The sequence below is a fragment of the Xenopus tropicalis genome, chromosome 1, assembly GCF_000004195.4.
Source record: "Xenopus tropicalis strain Nigerian chromosome 1, UCB_Xtro_10.0, whole genome shotgun sequence".
NCBI lineage: Eukaryota > Metazoa > Chordata > Amphibia > Anura > Pipidae > Xenopus > Xenopus tropicalis.
The window spans coordinates 21,321,532-21,345,474 of NC_030677.2; the positions used below are offsets into that span (position 1 = coordinate 21,321,532).

Consider the following 23,943-nt stretch of genomic DNA (forward strand, 5'->3'; position numbering starts at 1 on the left):
TTTCTTAATTTGGAAAACCAGGCAGGTAGTTTTGACCCAGACAGCTCTCCTGAAAACCAGGCTGTCTGGGTCTGGGTAGCAACCCTACACCCATGTCTGTGTGAGTTTTCTCCTACACTGTATAAACATATGAATATGTTTCTCAATGAAACCATCTCTAGTGAACTTAGATTGTAAGCTCCACTTGGACAGGGACTTATGTGAATGATAAACTATCTCTGTTAAGAACAGTGAAATATGTTTAGCTGTATGGTTAAGGCATAATAAGAACAAATACATTGAAAACAGTGGAGTTCACACTGGAGAAGATCTATAGAACCTTCATTTATTGGCATTGTTATCTGTTTCTGTCTGCACCTTGGACCATACAAGCACTCGCCATATATCCCCATAATCAGTTTGGCCTGGGCTTGGTACAGAAATACAATCCATAATCAGTTTGGCCTGGGCATGGTACAGAAATACAATCCATAATCAGTTTGGCCTGGGCATGGTACAGAAATACAATCCATAATCAGTTTGGCCTGGGCTTGGTACAGAAATACAATCCATAATCAGTTTGGCCTGGGCATGGTACAGAAATACAATCCATAATCAGTTTGGCCTGGGCATGGTACAGAAATACAATCCATAATCAGTTTGGCCTGGGCATGGTACAGAAATACAATCCATAATCAGTTTGGCCTGGGCTTGGTACAGAAATACAATCCATAATCAGTTTGGCCTGGGCATGGTACAGAAATACAATCCATAATCAGTTTGGCCTGGGCATGGTACAGAAATACAATCCATAATCAGTTTGGCCTGGGCATGGTACAGAAATACAATCCATAATCAGTTTGGCCTGGGCTTGGTACAGAAATACAATCCATAATCAGTTTGGCCTGGGCATGGTACAGAAATACAATCCATAATCAGTTTGGCTTGGGCATGGTACAGCCCCCTACCCTTGCATTATTAAATACATGATGGCAGAAGCTATAATTGTACTTAATATCAAGCTAATTCAACCAATAGATCAATTTAAAAAGCATGCACTTGCAATGGAGCCCAGGCTGCCGGGGTATGTGCCAGTGCCCCAGGGACATGGATGTGCAAAGTGATGTATATGGTGCCACAGAGTGCAGATCCTTGACAGCAGATAACAATACAATAAATAAGGGAAATATCAGTACAGTGGGGGGTTCTGTACAACCCATTTCTACTGAACTGAAGCGACACAGGGTGCCAGATATGACGGTACCGACCATCCACCCTCCTGCTGGGTCTAAATGAATTCATTGCTTCAGTGTAATGTTGCTTAGGAAATTAGGGTCTCGCTTTGACAATGACATTTTGATTGACGTCTCAATATACAATAAATGTACCGAGTGAATAAATGTATTATAGCAGAGTTACAATCAGAAAAGCAATTGCTTAAAGAAGAACTAAATGCATATACATTCATGAGCACTGGGTCTCTTCCCCAAGCTTTTTATGATACAATATCTTTCCTTTTATAATAATACGACAAATGGAATTCCAGTTTAGTTCTTCTTTAAAAGACTTATAAACCCTACATTCTTCTACCATGGGTCTCCCCACCCAAACTGCATCATTTGTACTGAAAACAGCACATGTGCGCTGTAAAGTTCATGCAATGAAGAATGCAGGCTTACACAGGCAGAACTTACTTTGACAAAAAGTCCTAATGGACTGAGTGCTGTAATGGTTAAGCTGAGCTCAGGAGGGGAGGTCAAGAGAAAAATACAGTTTTCCAGCAGAACTAGAGAAGATTTTCTATGGATAGCTGCAATGCCATCTCTTCATTGGCTGTTAGACATGAGGGCGTGTTCAGTTGAGCTGAGAAGAACTGAGCATGCCCAGTAGCCAACAGCCAAAGTAAATTCCCAAGGAGCAAGTGGGATGAGAAGGAATCCTAAGTGATTAAGGGGAAGCTGCAGCCTTACTATAAAGCTTTAAACAACCGGAATGGCAGGTATTTAAAGATTTGAAAGAGGCTGTTTGCTGATTTTTTTCTGGTGGGTTTACATGTCCTTTAATACCATTTTACCACAGAAAAGCTAAATAGCAAACACGGTATGGCTGACTTTTCAACATTTTTTTCCGTGAATGTTTTTTGTGCAAAAACTCCCAAATACAAATTATGGTTTCCAAAACTCGAATGTCTGATATTTATCAAGCTCAAAAAATTCTGAATGTAAAACTTGCAAGTCTGGACTGGAAAAAAATGTTGAAAAATTTCACACATTCGAATTCTGATAAATAGGGCTCTCTGTTTGTGTATATTTTTGTAGATGCATGCATGTAGCAAACAGTAGCGCACCCCCTCATTCTACCTTGGTATGAGCGGCGCAGTACAAGGCGTAGTATATTAGAAGGGTGTTGGGTGGTTGAATATTATTGGAGAGGTAAGGATATTCTGCAGGCTGTAATAACATTTATTACCTTGTTATATATATATATATATGCATATACTGTATGTATGTAAACATATCTGTCTGTTGCTGTATATTGCATAGGAAAATATCCACCTATACAGATAATAACTATGTACATATGGTCCTGTAATATAAGGAAGATGTACAGTGTACAGAAATTGGCAGAGTATTTTCTTGCTACACTAAGAGCGATAGCTGGGTAATGTAAGAAGGAGAAAACAGATTGTGCCTTTCTCACCAGTTTTTTTTTGTTCCATGGTGTTGGCCGCTTGCTAAAAGCACTCGATGGTTGCCAAGTAGGGGGTAACCTATGGTGTGTCATAACATTGGCACTTAAATACGTCCTTCCGTTCGTTCGGCATATGTGGGGTTTATTAAACTGTCATCATGTTGCTCATTAATGCCGTATGTAGCAGAACTCGTTATGACAATAAACCATCAGCCATAACGCAACAATTAAGTTGACTTATTGTGGGTAAAGGAAAATAAAGAAGAAAGTAGGGGCCATGGTACACAAACGCAACTCATAAACTGCACGAGGGGCAGATCCCCCTTATACCCAGAGCAGATATAACATTTAACCTACAGGACAAACAATGGTCTTTGGTCATTTTGATTGAATTTGTTCTGGGCCTAATGTGGATAAATAGTCCTATCTAGGTGTGGTGTAGAGGAGATCCACAAGAGACTCCTCTTGAGTAGTGTTTGGCCGTGGTACTGCATCCTTCTTTTGATGGCACACAAGGTGTTTTGATCACCATAATCTGCTCAGGGAAACCATAATGATCAAAAGGCCTTGAACCACTGGCAACCAGTCTCTTATACCGTCACGCCATCAAGGGATCCCAATGCATGTAGTATGTGGGGGCTATTGTATGCCATTGTATACCCTCCACTGAAATAGGCCGAGTGATACACATACAATATAATGTGAAATGGCTTCCAGTTTTTGGATTGCAACAGTCTTCCCAGAGACGACTGTAGCGATCAGAATATCTTGAGAACCATTTCCCCTGGTATAATTCAATTATCTAGCACGCTCATGCAATGCCCTGCTGTATTAAGGTTACTGACATGTTAAGGATGCACCCAGTCCATCATTTTTGCCAAAAGCCTTGGTTGATTACCAAAATCCTAACCTTAATATGTATATTTAAATCCTGGATCCTGTGGATTCCCATGGCTCACCAATGTGGGGCTTGCTGTATTCTGGGATGAGGGCAGGGGTAAATGAGTGCATCTATTTTATTTGATTGGCTGCTTGTATGTTGCATTACAAGCAGCCATCTTTGCTCAGACCAGTTTGCAGTCCCACAGCCTAGCCCCACCTTCCCATTGGTCAACAATCTCCTTGAGTAGGAGACTGAAACTAACACTTGCTCTTGTAGCTAGCAATTATTCACATTATGAGCTTAGTCAAGGGATACAGTAAGTTCAGCCTTGTATATAACATACCTTTGTGTTTACAGCAGTACAATTCTTTATTCAGCACAGGACGTTTTTCTGTTATACAGACTGTTGTTCGGTGACCATGCCTGGCGCAGTGATGTCACCGTGATGCAATACCGAGTGCAGGCAATTTATGCAATAAGTACTAGTTTACTTACCCCATGTCTCTGGAGCATATAGTGGGTAAAAATGACCACTCCTGCCAGCGCTCTGAACCTATTACATGTTATGAATATGCCAGGACACGCCCCCTAAGCCGGCACTCACATTATGGCCACCAGGGGGCCTCATGCAGTTAAATTTGTTTCCGGTTAAATATTTTTATTCTTCACATCTCTCTTTATATTTATACGTAACAAATATACAATATAGTGCTATTTGCCACATAAGCCTCCCACCTATGATATAAATGTTGATAAAATGTGTTCATAAGTTGACTTTAGCTGTTTGCTGCAAGTTGCACACTGAATATAAGATTCATTTTTCATCTTTGTGCCTTTTCTTCTAACTCACTAAACCAAAATCAATGTGTTAATTGGTTGCCCACAATGTATCATTGCACCAGGGACCAAGGCAATACGGCCAAGCTTTGCTGGAAAGAGGGTGGAATTCTCCCATGCATATACATTGTACTGAGCAATTTTTCCTATTGTTGCGCGTTGCCTGTTTGCATGGCGTACACTGATCCCTATTTATTACAGAATTGTCATCTGCTGAATGTAAAATAAATATCGTTATGGCTATACCTAATTTCAAAGTAATAATACTATGCATATGGACTGTGCAATTTCTCCAATAAAAGTAGTGCCATATGCCTAATAATATTTATTGGCATTTTGTATAAACAAATCATCTCCTTCACACACTGTTCTACGTGGCAAACAGTTGGAGCTGTTTATTCTGTTTCCTGTATGGGTGCCTGGGTGCTATTTTTCTGTGAAATATAAACGATCAGAGGGAAAGTGACTAAATAAAATGTGATCCTGTGTTGAGTTTGAGATGTATTGAGATTGAAATGTTTAATGTTGGTATTTTGGTAAATGTATTGCTTAACTGGGTACCTACAACAGAATGTGCCTCTCAGTATAGTCTTTACAATTGGCTCCAACCACAACAGATCACTATCAAAATGTCTTATTCAACCAAATTAGCAAGGCAGAAGTACACCTAGATGCCACCATGCTGGGCTTTGGGGTGGAAAGGAAAAAGTGGCTGGGGTACCATGGAAACAGTTTCCAGCCTATTACATTTTTGCCCACAAACCAGCATTATGGCTGGAAAAGCATAAGCGTGATGGAGTACACTATTAAAGTGGAGGTTCACTTTTCACACCAAGGTGGTAGAACTGTGGAAAGAAGCACATTCCTAGGTACCTGAAGCAGAAATTGGTTGTTCTTTACTGAAGAGTCCTACTCGCTGCCAATGTTTGAAAGGAATGGGTCAGTGAGATCCAAGGGTAAGGGCTGACTGACTGTTTATAAAATGAAAACAACTGATTTTTGCTAAACAAGAGTATTTGGGAAATTGCCTCTAGTGCAATCACTTTGGTAGGATTTTGTGATGGGTCAACGTCCCCTCTAAAAGGAGTACCTTTTAAAATTGGTTCTACCTTGTTTCTAAATAAAAGGGATGTGGCACAGTATCACCTGTAAGGTATACTCTCCTCTTAAAGACAAAAATATGGTTGCATGTATGGCAAACATGGCTAAGCAGCCGTGCCTAGGCCAGATCAGACATGGACTAATGTCCCGATATCTGTAACCACCCCGATGACTTTACTAAACATGGTCCCCAGAGTGAGAGATTGCAGCCATGTTGATAATTAGTATTTCATCCTGTTTTTACAATACCTTTGTATAACTGTGTTACAAGACGCAAGCAGCTGTTCTCATAGTATGTACAAATATATATATTTTTACAAAGCAGAATTATCAGGAAAAAAAAAAACTATTTCTGGACAAAACGTTTGTTATGAATGCTTCCTTTTTTTGCTGCCGAGCCTTGCGTTAGAGATAATGATGCTGCAATGTATAGTAGATATATTGTGAGATTTTACCTTCAGTGCAATGCATGTTGTTACTGCGAGTGTACAGTATAAAAAAATGTGTCTATTTTTCTCTGCAGATCATTTATTTGCATAAAGCAGTCAATAAAATGTAGCGTCATTTGTTCAACTAACAATTCATGGCCACAACTTGCACTTTGATAGCCTCGAACTTCTATGTGCTTCTGGTATAACGTAATAAATAAACTGATGATGACATAAGTGAGGGGTATGATGTCATAAGCATAGTGAATCAGTATAGGTCTGTCCTTAAGTTGGACACACACACACTTTTATTGTTGGACAGTCTGTGTGAGCGTGTGTGGGTCCCAACAAAAATTCATCTGATTGATCTCTGGTGCACAAAAGTTGATTCGGTAGAAAAAACAAGTGATTAATAACTGAATTTGGCACAGCAATGATTGATCTCTGGTGCAGCACATAGGGTTGCCACCTGGCTATATTTCTGTGGCTTAGCCAGTAAAGTACCAGCCAGGGATGGGGCTGGTATTACAATTGGTAATAACTTGTCCTCTGCTCCTGGCCTGCCTCCAATCCATCCCCGACCCACATTCTCTCCCTTCGTCCAGCTCCCTTTCTAGCCTGCCCTGCTTACTATTTTGCCTACCCACATTTATGCCACAGCTCCACCCCTGACATCATGGACCCAACCCTGGTGGACCCCTGCTCTGGACGGTAAAAAGATTGAGGAAAGGTGGCAACCCTAACACCAAAGTTGATTTGGTAGAAAAAACAAACTGCTAACCCAATTTGGCACATATATGGGCTTATTGGTCAGACCAAAACCCAACCCAACTGCCTTGTAATCCAACTGATCAGCTGATTTATTAAAATGGTGGATTTTGCCCATCTGTGAGTGTTACCAAGTCAAACATAATGGATTGGGATGCATGCTGATGTGGGATTATTCGGTAATGCATCCAGCAAAGGAATCCTCAGATGTTACAGAGGGAGGAAAGGCTGTACTGAGGAATTAGCCATTAATAGGATTTTGTCTTGAAAATGTTCTGAATGGAATTTCTCTAAAGAACAAAGAGTCCTACAAGACTATGTACACATTCTTCCTTACCTATTTCCTTTGCCTTTTCCAAGAACTTAGGTCCACTTTCTGTCTAGAATCTAGTTTGTTCCAGGAATACCAGTTGGCAGGTATCATCACATACAGAGACTAAGCTAAACACAGGAAGCATTTGCCTTGGAGTTCACAATAATGAGGAAAATGTTTATGGTTTATTTTCATGCAAATTCAAGTGTTTGCAATACTTGTTTGCAAACGATACAGTTATGTTTGTTCTGATGGGTTTAAAATAGAAGTCAGAAAAAATGTATTAGAAGGAAATAAATGTAGCAGTTTTTTTATAGGGCTCAGTTTTTGGCCCAAAGGCCAGCCTTAGAAGGTCATGGAATCACAATGTGACAATTTGTATGTGAATACCCATTTTATGTGTTTAATATTCCTGGGACTATAGCAAGGTGACTGAGAAGACAGTGGTATTACAGGTCTCTAACCTTCTTATAACATAAAGTTGGACTGGCAAGTAGATTTTCAGGCAGTTTACTAGACTTAAAGAGGGTTGCCTATTCCTAGCAACTTTGCAATTGGTTTTCAAAAATGTTTGCTCAGTGGGGCTACAATTTTATTGCTATTGTTACTTTTTCTTCCTCATCTTTCTATGTAGGCCCTATACTATTTATATTTCAATCTCTTATTCAAACCTCCCTGGCTGTTAGGGTAAATAAGACCCTAGCAACCAGATAGCTGCTGAAATTCCAAACTGGGGAGCTGCTGAACAAAAGGCTAAACAACTGAAAACCCATAAAAGAATAAAAAAATGAAGACCAATTGCTAATCAGAATATCAATGTCTACATCATAGTAAAGTTAATTTACTGTAATGATGAACTACCTTGTTGCTTCTGACAGCTATTGTCAGGAAAACGTTTTCTGGTACAAGGGAGAAAATATGAAGATTTCTTTTCAATTTGGCAGAATATATGACTATTAGGGGGTACACGTGCCATTTCTCCTAATTACTTCTATGTCTATCCACTGATGCTCACCCTGTGTAGTGCAGGATACTCCTACAAGAAACAAGTTAGGGGCACTCCAAACATATGCCCCTTTGATGCCATTATAACATGTAATGCCGTTGTGATATGGGCCTATTACTGTAGCACTGTTACAGCAAGGTTTCTCAGTATGTAATAAGAATGTTTGTGCTTTGCAGAGCGCTGGGGGAGCAGTGCCAAATCACTGCAGGGTAGGCCTCTCTGGCACTGGAGACCGTTATGTTTGTTCCTGATAGCCGATGTTACTGTGAATATCTGACTCGCTGCAACTACTTCATTTTACCGCATAACTTTTCATGATTTATTTTCTATATCAATTGTAAAAAAATAACACTGATGTGTATTTGGATGATGTAAATAAATGAATCCTAAATCAAAGAAGCAAGTTGTCTTTGAGTTCAAAGCATTCTTTCCAAACTATTTGACACCTTCTAGTGGTGCCTGCAGTAGAATCCGTGGCTTTGACATAAAAGTACCATAGTGCCAACATCACTTGGATCTATGCAGGCAGGTCACTGTAATAGTCTATGCTAGATTGGGACAGGAAGGGTAATGCTAATCTCACTGAGTCTGTTATTAAGTGATCTCCTAAGTGACGGAGACACTAGGGAAATGTGGAAGCAAAAAAAAAACTAGAAGTGGCAATAAAAGTGTCAGGCAAAGAAGTCAAGTGCTTAATTACGTCTGCAGATGCAATGAGCAAAGAGTCATTACGGCTGCAAGCGGGCATTGAGCCTGACAAAGTTGCACAGAATCTGTGCAATTGTGTCCAATTCTGCAAACATTTTAAAAAAACCCAATTTCATCATAAATCGGATGCCATTACATGTAAGTCCACATGGTGTAATTTCCATTGATAGGCATGAAAGTGACATCTGTGCCCCGGCACAAAGGGAACCCTGGAGTTACAGCCTGGTCAGGAGGGGGCGTTAGCTCCAGGGTTCCCCTGCGTCAATAGGCCGAGCAGCACCCAATTCAGAACAGAAGGCAGGAAGCACTTTGTGGCATTAAGCACAACTACATGGAAGTGCAAATAATGCATTTTGATGGAAGTACCTTTCCAGTGAAAGTGGTTTTAAGAGCAACTCTTAAAAAAAGCATAAATTACCCACTGCACTTGCAGATGTAAATGAGCCCTTTAGTGTTGTGTAATAAGGAACATTTCAGAGAAGACAAGGTTACAAATGTTAGGTAAGACAAAAGCTGTAAATAATTATAAAGATCAGTGACTAATTAAATTTACCCTGCATGGTAGTGGCAGTGGAATGACTGGGCAAGTGGGGTGAAAAAATTATTGAATGAATACAATACATACAATAAGCCCTGGTCCCAATGGGTGTTATTATATAATTATTCTCCAATCAAGTGGAGTTCAACAAACTGGAATCTGGACAATGGCGCTGAACAACAGTTTCCTGTATTTCTATCTGATACTTTTGCTGTGGTTCGGCCAATGGTTATGTCTGACCGCAGGTATCCAATGTTGATTTCTTCTAAACTCCCTCTGGTCACACAGTTTTGTGGTAAATTAAAGGGGTTGTTCACCTTTAACGTCCAAATCTTATTAAGTCCCCAACAATGCTTTCAGCGTGTCAGAAAATCTGTTTTCCATAAAAAACAGTAAAAAGGACAATGTCATGGCTACTTTTTATACCTGTTCAACCAGTCCCTCTTTTGTCTCATCAGTTTTCTAAAGGGATGGGCGTGGCCTATTTTGAACCTGACACACTGAGAACTTCCCAGGCTTTGCCCTTACTTGTTTCCTATTGGGCCAGTTCATTGGAAGCTTGTGCACTCTATATAGTTGCATAAATTGAAAGGTCCATTGGTTAATTTCCTTCCTTGCAATGACATAGGCAAACAGACTCAGCATATTACAAATCTATATACAGTTATGCACTCTGTCGCAGGCACAGTAAGCAATGTCAGACTGACAGGAAACACAGCCAGTAGGAGTTAAGTCTGCTGCCAGTACTAAAGGGGGCCATACACGTAAAGATCCGCTCGCCTGGCAAGGTCCCAAAGCAAGTGGATCTTCTCCCGATATCCCCACCTATGAGTGGGCGATATTGGGCGAATTTAGGCCCTGGGGCTAAACAATTGAATTATAATGATGGTAATGGGTGCAGTCGGTTCGGGGACTGCATCAACGAGCCGATGCAGTCCCCGATCTGACTGATTTTTTTAACCTGCCAGATCGATATCTGCCCAATTTCAGGCCAGATATCTGTCAGGCAGGCCAGCCGTTTGTGCCCCTACACGGGCCGATAAGCTGCCGAATAAGTCTAAGGGACCAATATCGGCAGTTACAATCGGCCTGTGTATGGCCACCTTTAGTGTGATATCATATAAGAAAGTGAAAAAGCGACTGTAGTGTTTATAGGGGTCACTGACCCCCCAGCACAGGGTCTGTGCAGAAGTGTAGGATCAGCAGAGGGATGATTCTCTGGTGAATATCTCTTCAGCTGCACATTTTTTATTAACTATGAATATGGCAAAGATTGTTCTATTAATGTGAACTGTTAGATTTGTGAATGTTGTACAACCCCAAGGTATGACTATGTGCTATGTACCAGCGCAGGGATATAATGTGACAGGCTGAAACTAATACTAAAGCAGCACAATAGGAAATCACATTTCAGAAATGCTGACTTCAAGCATTCCCTCGTAATCACTTTCTATGATAATGGCTTTGCTATATCAGAGCTGGTTCCATCCTGCCTACGTCTATGTGACATATTTCAAATGTGACATTGCTCCCTATCACAGAGCAAGCTACCAATCTCCAGAAGCAAGTCGCACAAAAATAGGTGTCAGAATCTATTAAGAAAGGCAAAGTTTTCAACTTTTTGTTGACTCCAAAGTACAAATGTATTAAAAATCAGATTCTACTTTCTATCTGCTATACCTGAATGTAAATATTTTCAGAACTCAAATTTTTGAGATTTATCAAAAAAATGTCAGAAAAGGTGAAGGGGGATTTATCTTCTGTTTTCTAGGAGAAATGCAGAGTGAATCTCATCTCCCATTTAGATCAGTAGTTTATTCAGATTCTCAGGATGGCATATCCTACAATCCTACATGGATTCAACGATTTTCCACATAGCTAGCCCTGTAGATATATTAGTCTGACCTCTAGTGGCTGCCATTGATTGTTACAACATTGTACAGCAATATCAGGTTTAGGAATTCGTCAGTGCTGATGCGCTGGGCATTACAAATACAGTGACTTATCCCATCCTAATGGCACATGTTTATGGGTGTATTGCCCGCAGTGGAGTAAGGGTCGCTAACATTGGCACTGGAGCAAAGGAAATGCATTCTCAGGAGTTGAATGGAATTAACTACATCTGGCAGTTTGATGGAAAAGTCACAGTTTAACAGATGTCAGGAGAACACTACCTGCCTGAATGTATAACACATATTTGCCTGAGGAGTATCAGGATATGTCTGTATTTGAACATTGGACTGTATGCTGAAATAGTGCTGCATTACGCTGCTGAGCTACCAGGACTAAGATGGCTGAGCACTGGGGGCAAATTAACATGATAAATAAAAACACTCTTTCAGAACCTTTCAATTCATTCTTAGAAGGAACTAAGTAATGTTCCAAAAGCTTGCTGTGACTATCATCCTAGTTAGCTATCACCATTACACCACTTTTGACTCACTGGCTTACACAGGACCAAACCCATACCTATGTATATATATATATATGCTGAATTTTCTCCTTATATAAGCTGTAGGGCCTACAAGTGGGCAAAGGCATCCCACTCTCCCTGCTGAGGATGATTACGACCCCCTTGGAGCACATCATTGCCAGGCAGTGGGGTAAGAATAGAGGAAGCAGAAGGGGGACAGGGGGGTCTGCTTCCTCCATTGTTGCATATTAATCCTTGCTTCTCAGGTAGGAGAAAGAGGTGGGACACATGTGGGCTGGGGAAAGGGGACCGGGTAGGGTTTGCAACTCTGCATGGGGCCCCAGCGAAGATTTTTTACAGGGGGGGCTCAGCACAAATAGTCACACCACTGTCAGGGTATGTACACATAGCTCAGGGTAAGAGCAGGCTACACTTCATTAAGAAAACATTATTTACTGACAGACATCATGTGTTTGCTTCAACATTTAAAAAAGAAACACACCATGTAAATGACATCAAACTCCTCCTCATACAGACCTGCATATATATATATATATATCTCACTGGTCATGAAAGAGATTTTATTCTAGGCAAGCAGAGTTTAGTAACACAGTACAAACATGAAATATTAATAGTAATGAATGCAATTAACTTCCATGGACTTGTTCAGTAAAAGGACTTGTTCAGTTACAGTCATTTCCATTGTTCTTGTTGACTTTCAATTAAGCACAAGGAACAATTGCAGACAAACGTGCCAATTATATCTTTATAAACTGTAAAATATGTACAATAAACTGTAACACAGACACACAGTTGTGCCTAGGTGGTTATTCAACTAAACCTTGTTGTCCTAATGCTGCCAGTATTCATTCCAGCACTACAGTTCTTTAGGTTTTACCCCATAGTTACAACATAAGTGCAAAAGCTTGACAAATAACAATCTTATTTTTTCCATTGGTTTCTATTTGGTTGGTGGTTATCCGATAAGAATAAGCTTATATTTATGTATTTCATTCATATGTATTTTGGAAGTGTTGTTATATTTGGGCTCTTCAATATTAAACCTTATAAACTATCCAGTATCAATGCACTAAAACCTACTACATTTTCTGAACTAGGTAATTCCTGGGTCACAAACATTAATTTTACAAGCAGTCAGGACAAGACACAAATGCACTTGGGGATATGTCTGGACTGAGATACAAAATAGGCCTTGGCAATCTAAGTATATAGAAGCCCAAACAGCCCCCCAGCAGCCCAATAAATAGTGACTGTCTGTGGCATCTTACAGCAGCCCCTCTGGCATTTGCCATGGGGGCAGCCATTCAAGCTGTAAAAAAGCAGAAAAGGCACAGGTTACATGGCAGATAACAGATAAGCTCTGTAGAATATAATGGAGTTTTATCTGTTATGTGCTTAGTAACCTGTGCCTCTTCTCTTTGAATGGCTGCCCCCATGGCTACAGAGCAGCTTTGGTTATATGAACTATAGTAGGGTTTCAGAGGCAAACACACCAATTGTACCAGTGCAGAAAAAACAGTATATTACTTTTGTACAATTTCATTTTAGCGACCTGTTTTTGCTGTCACTTCTGCTATATATAGTCCCTTTTTGTATCAGCGCCCAGGCAGTTAGGAGGGGGTTATGGAGTGCATTGTATCTGGTTAGCTACTGTAGGTAAGTAAATACGTTGAAGATTAACCTTCACGGATGGATAATGTGAATTCCATGTGTGCGGCGTGATAGTGAGGGGACAGTGCATAATACACACACACATCTGTAATTTTCCCTTATATTATAGGTGCTTGATATTAGCATTAAGTAAAGCTCTGGCACGGTGGCTAGAAGTAGAATAAACTGGAATGAGCCAGTCTAATCCCCTTGCCGTTGCCCAGGGCTACCGACGGAATGAAGTAAGGGAAATTTACATGCTGAGAATTAGGTGCTGATGAAAGACCCAGCCGAGCGGTTGCTTGGAGATTTGTTAGGGAAAGAGTGGCGGCTGAATAACCCCTTCCCTAAAGGCTCTTCTTCCTCACTTCGATTTCTCTCATGCTCCCCCACGATTTGCCAGTGGTCAAAGCTACTTTCAGCGGGACCTAGGCGACCAATGGAAAAGTGTCACCAAAGTGACAAGGAATACCTGTGTCTCTGGGATCCTGCTATTATATTGTGATTTATGCTTGCAATCATATAAACTGGGAGCATTTGTATTATGTGGGTTTTGTATGCTCAGCCCTGACATTAATAACATCCACGCCCAGCCCCAGGAAAGCAATAGGGTTCTGTTGCTAAACTGCAGTTGTCCATAGCAACCAATCAGATGTTAGTTTAATCAGTCTACTAATAGTTATTTTGTATTTTGTAAATCAGTCCCTGTATGTAGTGTTGGACTGGGTCAGGGGACACTGGGAGATAACATGGTGGGCCCCAGCCCTCGTTGGCCCCCCTGACCCGGGCTTGCTCCCAGCCAGGATGTACAGGTTCTCCTACTCCAAAAGTTTTCTTAGTGGCTGCAAGTTTTCAGAGGGAGGGGAAAGTACTATGTACTTAGGGGTGTGTTTACTAAGATTGGAGATAAAAATCAGAAGTGATGTTGCCTATAGCAACCAACCAGCAAGTAGATTTGAACAGTCACCAACAAGTTAGAAATCAAAAGCAAATAGCTGATTGGTTGCTACGGGCAACATCACCGGTGATATTTATCTCCAATCTTAGTAAACACGCCCCATGGTGCGTTGGGTTGGGCAGATGTCTGGGGGGAGGGGGCTTTGAGTTTGGGGCCGAGCTACCCCAGTCCAACCCTGCCTGCATCATAAAGAAGGTCACTAATAGCTGTGGGAGACAGGTGTGCAGGTGTGGCAGCTCTACGACCTGTGTACATTGCACATAGGAATAAATACAACAGGCCTATAATAATATGATCCAGTCCAGGCTCTTCCTTATCCAGGAATATGCCGGATTGGCACATGTATAGTGAAGACCTGCAAGCACTCGGGCCATCTGGGAAGAAAGCAGTGCCTATGAACCAGACCTGGGAGCTTGGCAGGGGGGATCCAGTGGCATTTTGCTATGTAGGACTTGTGTATCTGGGAACAGGTACAGCAGCCTTATTTAATCTATGCCACTCCTTTATATTCCCTTCTAGACGGTCACATTTCTGCCCTTAAGAACTGCCTGCTGTCTGGGGGGTTGCAGTGTGGCCGCAGCTTGTGTGCCTAAGGGTAGCCTTCCCTGTTGTTCTGTTATTTGTGTGGTAGGAATTATAAATCCCAAATCATAAGGGAAGCCAATACATAATCCTAAAATGCCTACCTTTAGCTGAACTCCTTTCATGTGCTGTACAGACTCCATGGTTTCTTTAACAACAGCTACAATTAAAAAAACCACACAATTAGAATAACCCCTAAAGGAGAACTAAACCCTAAAAATGAATATGGCTAAAAATTTCATGAGCTCGTGTCAAAAAAGGGTATATTTAACCTTTAAATCATAGAGCACTCTTGGCCATGGTAAGTGGCACCCCAGTCCAAACACAAATTGTATGGGGCCTTTTGATTCAGGGCTTTAAGAAGTGTTGTCGGTGAGCAGTTCCTTTTGCAGGAAAACCTCTGGAGGTTATTCCACAGCTCCCTCCCTACAGTATAATTAGATCACTAATCTCAGAATGATGGTCACAGGAATTCTATTTCTCATGTGTTTGCAAATTTTGAACGACTGGAAAGAAATCAAAGAAATGCTCTCACAGTGGGGGGAAAATGACAGTAATACACGCGGCTAGCTTTCATTCAGTAACAATAAAACTCATTATTTTTACTGGGAGATGGGTTTTTAGTACCCAAAGAGGGCAGTGCTTTTAAATCCCCCAGCATGATTATCTCTGGTTCCATATAGAATATTGCCAATTTCAAAGAACTAAAATTAAACCCAATGGGAACTCAGAGGGGCCGATGATAATGAGCACAATGGGCTAATCACTAGGCAAATTTAAGAGGGGTGAGGATTATTTATGCCCCTTACTTGGGTACTATAAATCCAGTCTAGTAGTTCCATGTAATAGAATATTTAGGTGTGCTGTATTGGCTTGCATGATCACTCGAGAGCCAAACCAGCTACTTATTAAGCAGACAACTTTGTATTTCAGGAACAGATTATGCGCTGTGCACTTCACTGATATGTATAACTGTCAGTAACGGCTGGTAGATTGAACTAGATGGCTGTGTGGAAATAAATCATACAAAAATGTGGCTACAAAGCAACATATTAATGAAACCAACCCTTAAAGGAACAGTAGCACCAAAAAAGCATTTCAAAAGTAATTAAACTATAATGTTCTGTTGCCCAGCACTAGTAAAACTGGTTTGTTTGCTTCAGAAACACTACTGTAGTTTATATAAATACCCTGCTGTGTAGCAATGGGACAGCCATTCCTGCACTGGTACAGCTGGGGTGTTTGCTACAGAAACCCTACTATAGTTTATATAAATACCCTGCTGTGTAGCCCCGGGGGCAGCCATTCCTGCACTGGTACAGCTGGGGTGTTTGCTACAGAAACCCAACTATAGTTTATATAAATACCCCGCTGTGTAGCCCCGGGGGCAGCCGTTCCTGCACTGGTACAGCTGGGGTGTTTGCTACAGACACCCTACTATAGTTTATATAAATACCCCGCTGTGTAGCGATGGGGCAGCCATTCCTGCACTGGTACAGCTGGGGTGTTTGCTACAGAAACCCTACTATAGTTTATATAAATACCCTGCTGTGTAGCCCCGGGGGCAGCCATTCCTGCACTGGTACAGCTGGGGTGTTTGCTACAGAAACCCTACTATAGTTTATATAAATACCCTGCTGTGTAGCCCCGGGGGCAGCCATTCCTGCACTGGTACAGCTGGGGTTTTGCTACAGAAACCCTACTATAGTTATTATATAAATACCCTGCTGTGTAGCCCCGCGGGCAGCCATTCCTGCACTGGTACAGCTGGGGTGTTTGCTACAGAAACCCTACTATAGTTTATATAAATACCCCGCTGTGTAGCCCCGGGGGCAGCCATTCCTGCACCGGTACAGCTGGGGTGTTTGCTACAGAAACCCTACTATAGTTTATATAAATACCCCGCTGTGTAGCCCCGGGGGCAGCCATTCCTGCACTGGTACAGCTGGGGTGTTTGCTACAGAAACCCTACTATAGTTTATATAAATACCCCGCTGTGTAGCCCCGGGGGCAGCCATTCCTGCACTGGTACAGCTGGGGTGTTTGCTACAGAAACCCTACTATAGTTTATATAAATACCCCGCTGTGTAGCCCCGGGGGCAGCCATTCCTGCACTGGTACAGCTGGGGTGTTTGCTACAGAAACCCTACTATAGTTTATATAAATACCCTGCTGTGTAGCGATGGGGCAGCCATTCAAACTGAAAAAGGAGAAAAGGCACAGGTTACATAGCAGATAACTGATAAGCTCTGTAATAGAATGCAATGGTGTTCTACAGGCTGCATCTGTTATCTGCTATGTAACCTGTGCCTCAAATGGCTGCCCCCATAGCTACCCAACGTTTATATAAACTATAGTAGTGCTTCTGAAGCAAACATATTAGTTGTACCAGTGCAGGGCAACAGTACATGATACTTTAATTACTTTAAAATACTTTAAATACTTTAACATGTACATTTCTGGGTGTTACTGTTCCTTTAAGATCCATACTGTCCAAAGAATCTCTTTTTTTTGTTTTTCTCTGCGATGCCATAATTTGTGCAGGTCAGCAGAGAGGTTCAATTGCAGATCTGTTTAAATTTACGCCAATGGTGCGGCATATATTCTCAAGTTTTTAGGTACAAAGTTTTACCCAATGGTCCCAGCACTTGATTTCAGTTATAAGCCCACCTTTAACTGGGTTCTACGGTGCACCAGTTCCTTATTTATTATTGCTAATATATAATAAAGCCTATGATCTCCACAGATTGTGCCAAAAAAACTAGTTTCTGTGTTTCAGGTAAAGCATTCCAGAGGAGTATGCAGCAGGTAAGGGGCTTACACTGCCTAATGATATCATATGTAGCTAAGGATCCATTAGACCACTCCCTGGTCACAAGTGCTTTTGGAATGAGCACTGATGGGCAACCCTTTTCTGCCCCTTGACCCTAGTATTTGCATCAGAGATGTAGTAAATGGCCCCTTATTTGTCCCTTTCCTGATCTGGATTATCAGATTATGGGCCTGATTCACTAAAGTGCGATAAAAATTATCGCACGCTTTTTTGCATTAAAAAACGCAAAATAATTTGCGCATGATTCACCATAGTATTATCGCGTGCGAAAAATCACCATTTTCGCATGGGTTATTTCTCGCACTAGTTTTACCGCATGCGTTAATTTCCGCGCTGAAAAGAATACGATAGCATGATTCACTATAACTTTTGCGCGCTAAATATCGCATTCGGCTATGCGAAAATTTACACCTACTACAGGCAGGCGAAAAATTATACAAAAGTACAGTAAATGATTTTTTTGCAATAAAATATGGACTTACAGTGTTATTTATTGAAGTCTGTGTTTCCCCTAGAGTGACGCAGCCGCCAGTTTGCAGCGAAATGTTCATTTTTAATACAGTAATTTTCTGCAAGTATTGGCGTGTATGGCTAACATGGCGTGCGTTCATTTGCGCGACTATTTATATTTGGCTACAAGTGATGAAATGTTTCGCCAGGCATGGATTCGCAGCGAATTTTTGGACGTGCGTTGAATTTTTTTGCGGCGGATTTTTTCATGCGTTTCGCAAAACAATCCGCCAATGGCAAAACGCATGAAAAAATTTGCCACGCAAAAATTCACCGCACATACAAAAATTTATACAAGCGTCAAAAAATAATAGTCACAGCAACAATTTTTTTGCCCGCACAACATTTTTGCCGTTTCGTGGATCTTTCGAAAGATTTGCTAATTTTTCACTAAAGATAACCAGAACACATTTGCTCATCACTAGTGGCTACTATTTATATGATACCATTTATATGCTACCATTTATATGTGGCTACTATTTATATGATACCATTTATATGCTACCATTTATATGTGGCTAATATTTATATACACCATTTATATGCGGCAACAATTTTTATACACTATTTCTAAGCTACCATTCATATGCGGTGACTATTCGCGGGCGTAATTTAGCACATGTACCAGCAAATACCGCATTGAAATAGTCTTCGTGAGTTAAATAACGCATGCAATATCGCGCGTAAAAAAGCGCGAGTATGCTTATAGTGAATCGTGCGAAAAATCGCCAAAATTAAGCCGCGGTAAGAATTTTAGCGCACAATAAAAATAGCGCACGTTTTATCGCCCTTTAGTGAATCAGGCCCTATGTATAATATAAATAGGGAAGTGTGTAGCAATTCAGCTAGAAGCTTGATTGTCTTTAATTATTCAGCAACTTATTAGACGTTCTCGAATGATCTGGAGGTTTCAATGCTGCCCCCCAGCTACTTAAAGTGCGAATGTGGCATTAAGAAACTGAAAACGATGGCTGTATTGTGTAGGGATTTGGAGACATTTTTATCTACCTGCAAACTCATAGATTTGCGCATCCTCCACCTCAAATAGCAACTCGTCGTGGATCTGAGCAACAATCCTGAAAGAGAGAGATCACATTTCTCAGCGTGACTTTGCTGTTAATCTTGTTTTCACACTCTTCAGAATCTTCTCACTAAACAACACTGTAAAAATCATAAATAGCTAGAGCAGGGAAAGCTTAATGGTGATGGCACGCTCTCAACTTTGGATTTGAAAATAAGGGGCTTTGTAACTGTGCGTTCAATCTACGCTACAGACTTTATCATACAGTCTTTATCATTTTGGATAATAATTGAGTCTCCCAATGCTTCCCACTGATGAGTGGCTTTAATTCTCATATTCAGAGGAAGATGTGTGCGCATCACTTAGGAAACAATGAGTTCGTAAAGGATTTGTGCAGTCCAGAAAACTCTGGTTATGTGCAAAAAAATCATTTTGGGGGTTTTTAATAAGGATGTTTGGGAAAAGGCGTTTAAAGATTTCTCTACTTCAAGAGTTCAGGTATTTCCTTTTGAAATTTTTGAAAAAGAATGGAAAACAGGGGTATAACTATAGTGAGTGTTGGTGTTAGGACCTGATGGGGCACCCAAAAGTAACAGGAAGGTACTGGTTGGTATTTTAGATCCACAAGTTTCATAAATTAAATACATGGGTATTTTAGGGTGATAAGTACAGGACACAAAGGGGGTTATGTAATAAAGGCTCTAAGTTTGCCTAGGGTTGCCACCTGTCCGGGTCAAAACCACCTGCCCGGTTTCCCAAATCTGTAAAACTAGGCAGGACTCTGAGATTGACGTGGTGATTGGCCAATCTCCCACGTGACAGCACTGTCCTGCCTAGTGACATCATTGTCCTGCCCAGTGACATCATGCTCCGCCCCCCTGCCCAGCATTAGCCACTGTAAAAGGTGGCAACCCTAAGTTTTCCCAGGAGCAGTAACCCATAGCAACCAATCCGCAGGTTGCATTTACTGGCCACCTCTTTCAAAGTAAACATCTTATTCATTGTTATGGGTTACTGCTCCTGGGCAAAGTTAGCGCATTTTATTACATATTGGAGTAATTGGTTTAATGTTGACCATTAGCAAATTCTTCTTCAACTTGTAATGAATTTTGCAAGACCGATCAGCCACATCTCATCAGGTTTTAGAAAATTTGGTTCTCTTCCAAATCCTCAGAATTCCATTCTCCACAGATAGCAAAGCTTTGCTCAAACTGAAACTTTTAAGTTTGGATTCCATCTGCCCAACCAAATCTGTTTGTATTCTAATTTGTTCATTGGCTTTGGTGCGTCTCTAGTAAGTTAGCTAAGCACCTGATATTGTGAAAAGCTTGAAGTATGGAACACCACACACAAAGGCACCCTGCACACCGTGCCGCAGTGCTAATACTGTAAGTCAAGGCTACTGACCTGTGAAGCTGTCAAAGGCGCCCTAGCTTGCAATTCTGACTGAGGCTCTGCAGATGCTTAGCACAGTCATTGGCACTGAACTGATATATAGATTAACTGTCCTGCTAACTGCACTGCAGTATTTCCCCCACCTGCATCATTCGCTACATCCCCTTGCAAAGCAGATATCCCCTCTGATTGCTAGCGCTAACCTACTACATTTCTTATCTGGATCTCAGCTTACTATTAGATCAGCAGTCTCCCTCTGAGCCACCATCACAAATGAACGATTCTTCTCAGAGACGTCCCCAACCCAATCAGAGAACATTATTTATTTATACGTTACTTCTGAGCGAGTGCATAAGTAATTCCTGCCAGATTAATGATACTCATTTATTTATATTATCTGCCCGTTGTCTCTTTAAATTTCACTGACTTTAGCGGGAATATCACGTGAAACAGTTCTATTCTAAAAATGAATATTTCACAAGTATATGATTCAGTCATTTATGATTGAAGGACAAGCGCAAAGCACTAAAATAGATACAAAATTTACACCATTGGCAGGGAGCGCTAAATCCCCTGCCCACCTTGATCCAAGTGATTACAAGCAAGTGTGCTCACTAGTGCAATGGAACCCTAATAGTGATGTGCAGGTCAGGAAGAACGCAACCCTAACCAGCAAAATGTTGTAATTGTAGGACTTGCACCTATGTGATGTGCGGGTTGAGTTTTACTACACCCGACCCTAACTTGCCCACTCTCAGCCCAAACCCTACCCAACCCGCTTAGTTCCCTCTATTTATACCAAATAAACACACGGGTATGGGCCGGACAGCAGATCACTACTACACCCAACCCATACCTGCATCTTTTTTTGCTACTTCTGCACAAGCTTAACCCCCAGTACAGGGATAGTTCGGGAGCAAAGGGAAAATGTACTTCAGTCTGACCCATACCCAAACCGCAATGGTCGACCAAAGTTCAATCTTAACCTACCTGACCTAAGGGGATTGACTTAGTGTTTACCTTCCCCTTTGAATGCACTTTGCCACACTGAGGCACTCCCTGTCCCTCAAACCTCTGCATTCCACCAATGTCAAGCCTGATACAGTCCAGGAACCGCACCCTATCTGTATTGCATGCCTAGTCTGCTTTCACTTTAACTAGAGCAATCACAATTAATGATATGTTGATTTAAATTCTTTACGATACAGCATGGGATCCATTATCTGGAAACCAGTTACCCAGAAAGCTCCAAGTTACAGGAAGGCCTTCTCCCATAAAAAGCAAATTATTCTCATTTTTCAAAATTATTTGCTTTTTCCCTGTAATAATAAAACAATGCCTGTACTTGATCCCAACTAAGATATAATTACCCCTTATTGGGGGCAGAACAATCCTATTGGGTTTATTTAATGGTTGAATGTTTCCCTTTTCTCTGTAATAAAACAGTACCTGTACTTGATCCCAACTAAGATATAATTACCCCTTATTGGGGCAGAACAATCCTATTGGGTTCATTTCATGGTTAAATGATTCCCTTTTCTCTGTAATAATAAAACAGTACCTGTACTTGATCCCAACTAAGATATAATTACCCCTTATTGGGGCAGAACAGCCCTATTGGGTTTATTTAATGATTAAATGATTCCCTTTTCTCTGTAATAATAAAACAGTACCTGTACTTGATCCCAACTAAGATATAATTACCCCTTATTGGGGGCAGAACAGTCCTATTGGGTTTATTTAATGGTTAAATGATTCCCTTTTCTCTGTAATAATAAAACAGTACCTGTACTTGATCCCAACTAAGATATAATTACCCCTTATTGGGGCAGAACAGCCCTATTGGGTTTATTTAATGGTTAAATGATTCCCTTTTCTCTGTAATAATAAAACAGAACCTTGTACTGCATTTTTGCTTACATCTAGATTACCATGTAGCACAAACCATGCCAAAAGAATATATAAAGGAAACTTAAAAGGTGTTTGTTACAATTTTGAATGTAATATCTTTCCTTCATACACAACTATTTCTTTCATGGTGAAAGGCTGTTTCCAATAACATAGGTGATTCTGCAATAAAATGGTGGGAAAGGAGACAAAGATATAAATCCGGCGCTGAATCTCTCACTCTATGGGGCTGATTTACTTACCCACGAACGGGTCGAATGGAGTCCGATTGCGTTTTTTTCGTAATGATCGGTACTTTGCGATTTTTTCGTATGTTTTGCGATTTTTTCGGATTCTTTACGAATTTTTCGGATCCAATATGATTTTTGCGTAAAAACGCGAGTTTTCCTATCCATTACGAAAGTTGCGTAAAAAGTTGCGCATTTTGCGTAGCGTTAAAACTTACGCGAAAAGTTGCGCATTTTTCGTAGCGTTAAGTTTTAACGCTACGAAAAATGCGCAACTTTTCGCGTAAGTTTTAACGCTACGAAAAATGCGCAACTTTTTACGCAACTTTCATAATGGATACGAAAAACTCGCGTTTTTACGCAAAAATCGTATTGGTAACGAAAAATTCGTACAGAATCCGAAAAAATCGCAAAACATACGAAAAAGTCGCAAAATGTTCGTTTTCAAGTCGGAACTTTTCCAATTTGGGTCGGATTCGTGGGTTAGTAAATCAGCCCCTATGTATTTATGGATCAGGTTCTTTGGGATGAATTTTTATTATCAGGAGATTATAGAGATTATGGAAGTCAGAGGCAGTTGCCCTAGGCTAATTGTAACAATCTTTATAGGTGTGCTTTTATAGGTTTGTGGAGGGTATTTTATTTGTAAGTCTACAAAGGAAAACATAAAACAAACCATGAAATGTTTGTGGTTCTTGTGTTCTTTTCATTTTTGTTCTGCATTTTAATTAATTTCTGGTTTTATCATTTCAGATCTTTTAATAAATGACTAAACATTTGTGGTTTTTATGGAAATGAGTTTATTCAGTTTGAAAAAACTCTAATAGCCGAATGTTAATATATCTGCCTCTATGAGTAATGTAGGGAAATAGTTTCCAGGCAGCATTTCCTTCATACCCTCACTGCAGCACAGAGAGAGAGAAAGGCTTATACACTTGTAGTAGTGCAAAGTTTGAATTTGTTTTGCTATTCTAAACTGGATGATTATACTGGCATATATATCCTATGAAAGCTTTTGCCTGGGAGTAAATCTGTTTTTTACAATTGCCCCTAGTATGCAAGACATTGCACTGTACTAAAATCCAGTTACCTGGTTCCAGTATCAGGAGTGTTAAAGGTGACACAAAAAAAAAAATTATTAGAGATAAAATCTCATTATAGTATAAAAATAGT

The 23,943-nt window shown here is 40.6% G+C and overlaps 1 protein-coding gene across 1 annotated transcript in view; it reads right to left on the reverse strand.

The window, feature by feature from the left end:
• Positions 1–13,125: 13,125 nt before the first annotated feature.
• poln (polymerase (DNA directed) nu) overlaps positions 13,126–23,943 on the reverse strand; it is a 56,078-nt gene continuing 45,260 nt past the window's right edge. The window contains exons 20-22 of the mRNA XM_018091000.2: positions 19,228–19,295; positions 14,981–15,036; positions 13,126–13,764 (exon numbers count right to left, since the gene is read on the reverse strand). Coding sequence (XP_017946489.2) covers positions 13,684–13,764; positions 14,981–15,036; positions 19,228–19,295 — 205 coding nt within the window. The 3' untranslated portion in view covers positions 13,126–13,683. The remainder of the gene's footprint in view (positions 13,765–14,980; positions 15,037–19,227; positions 19,296–23,943) is intronic.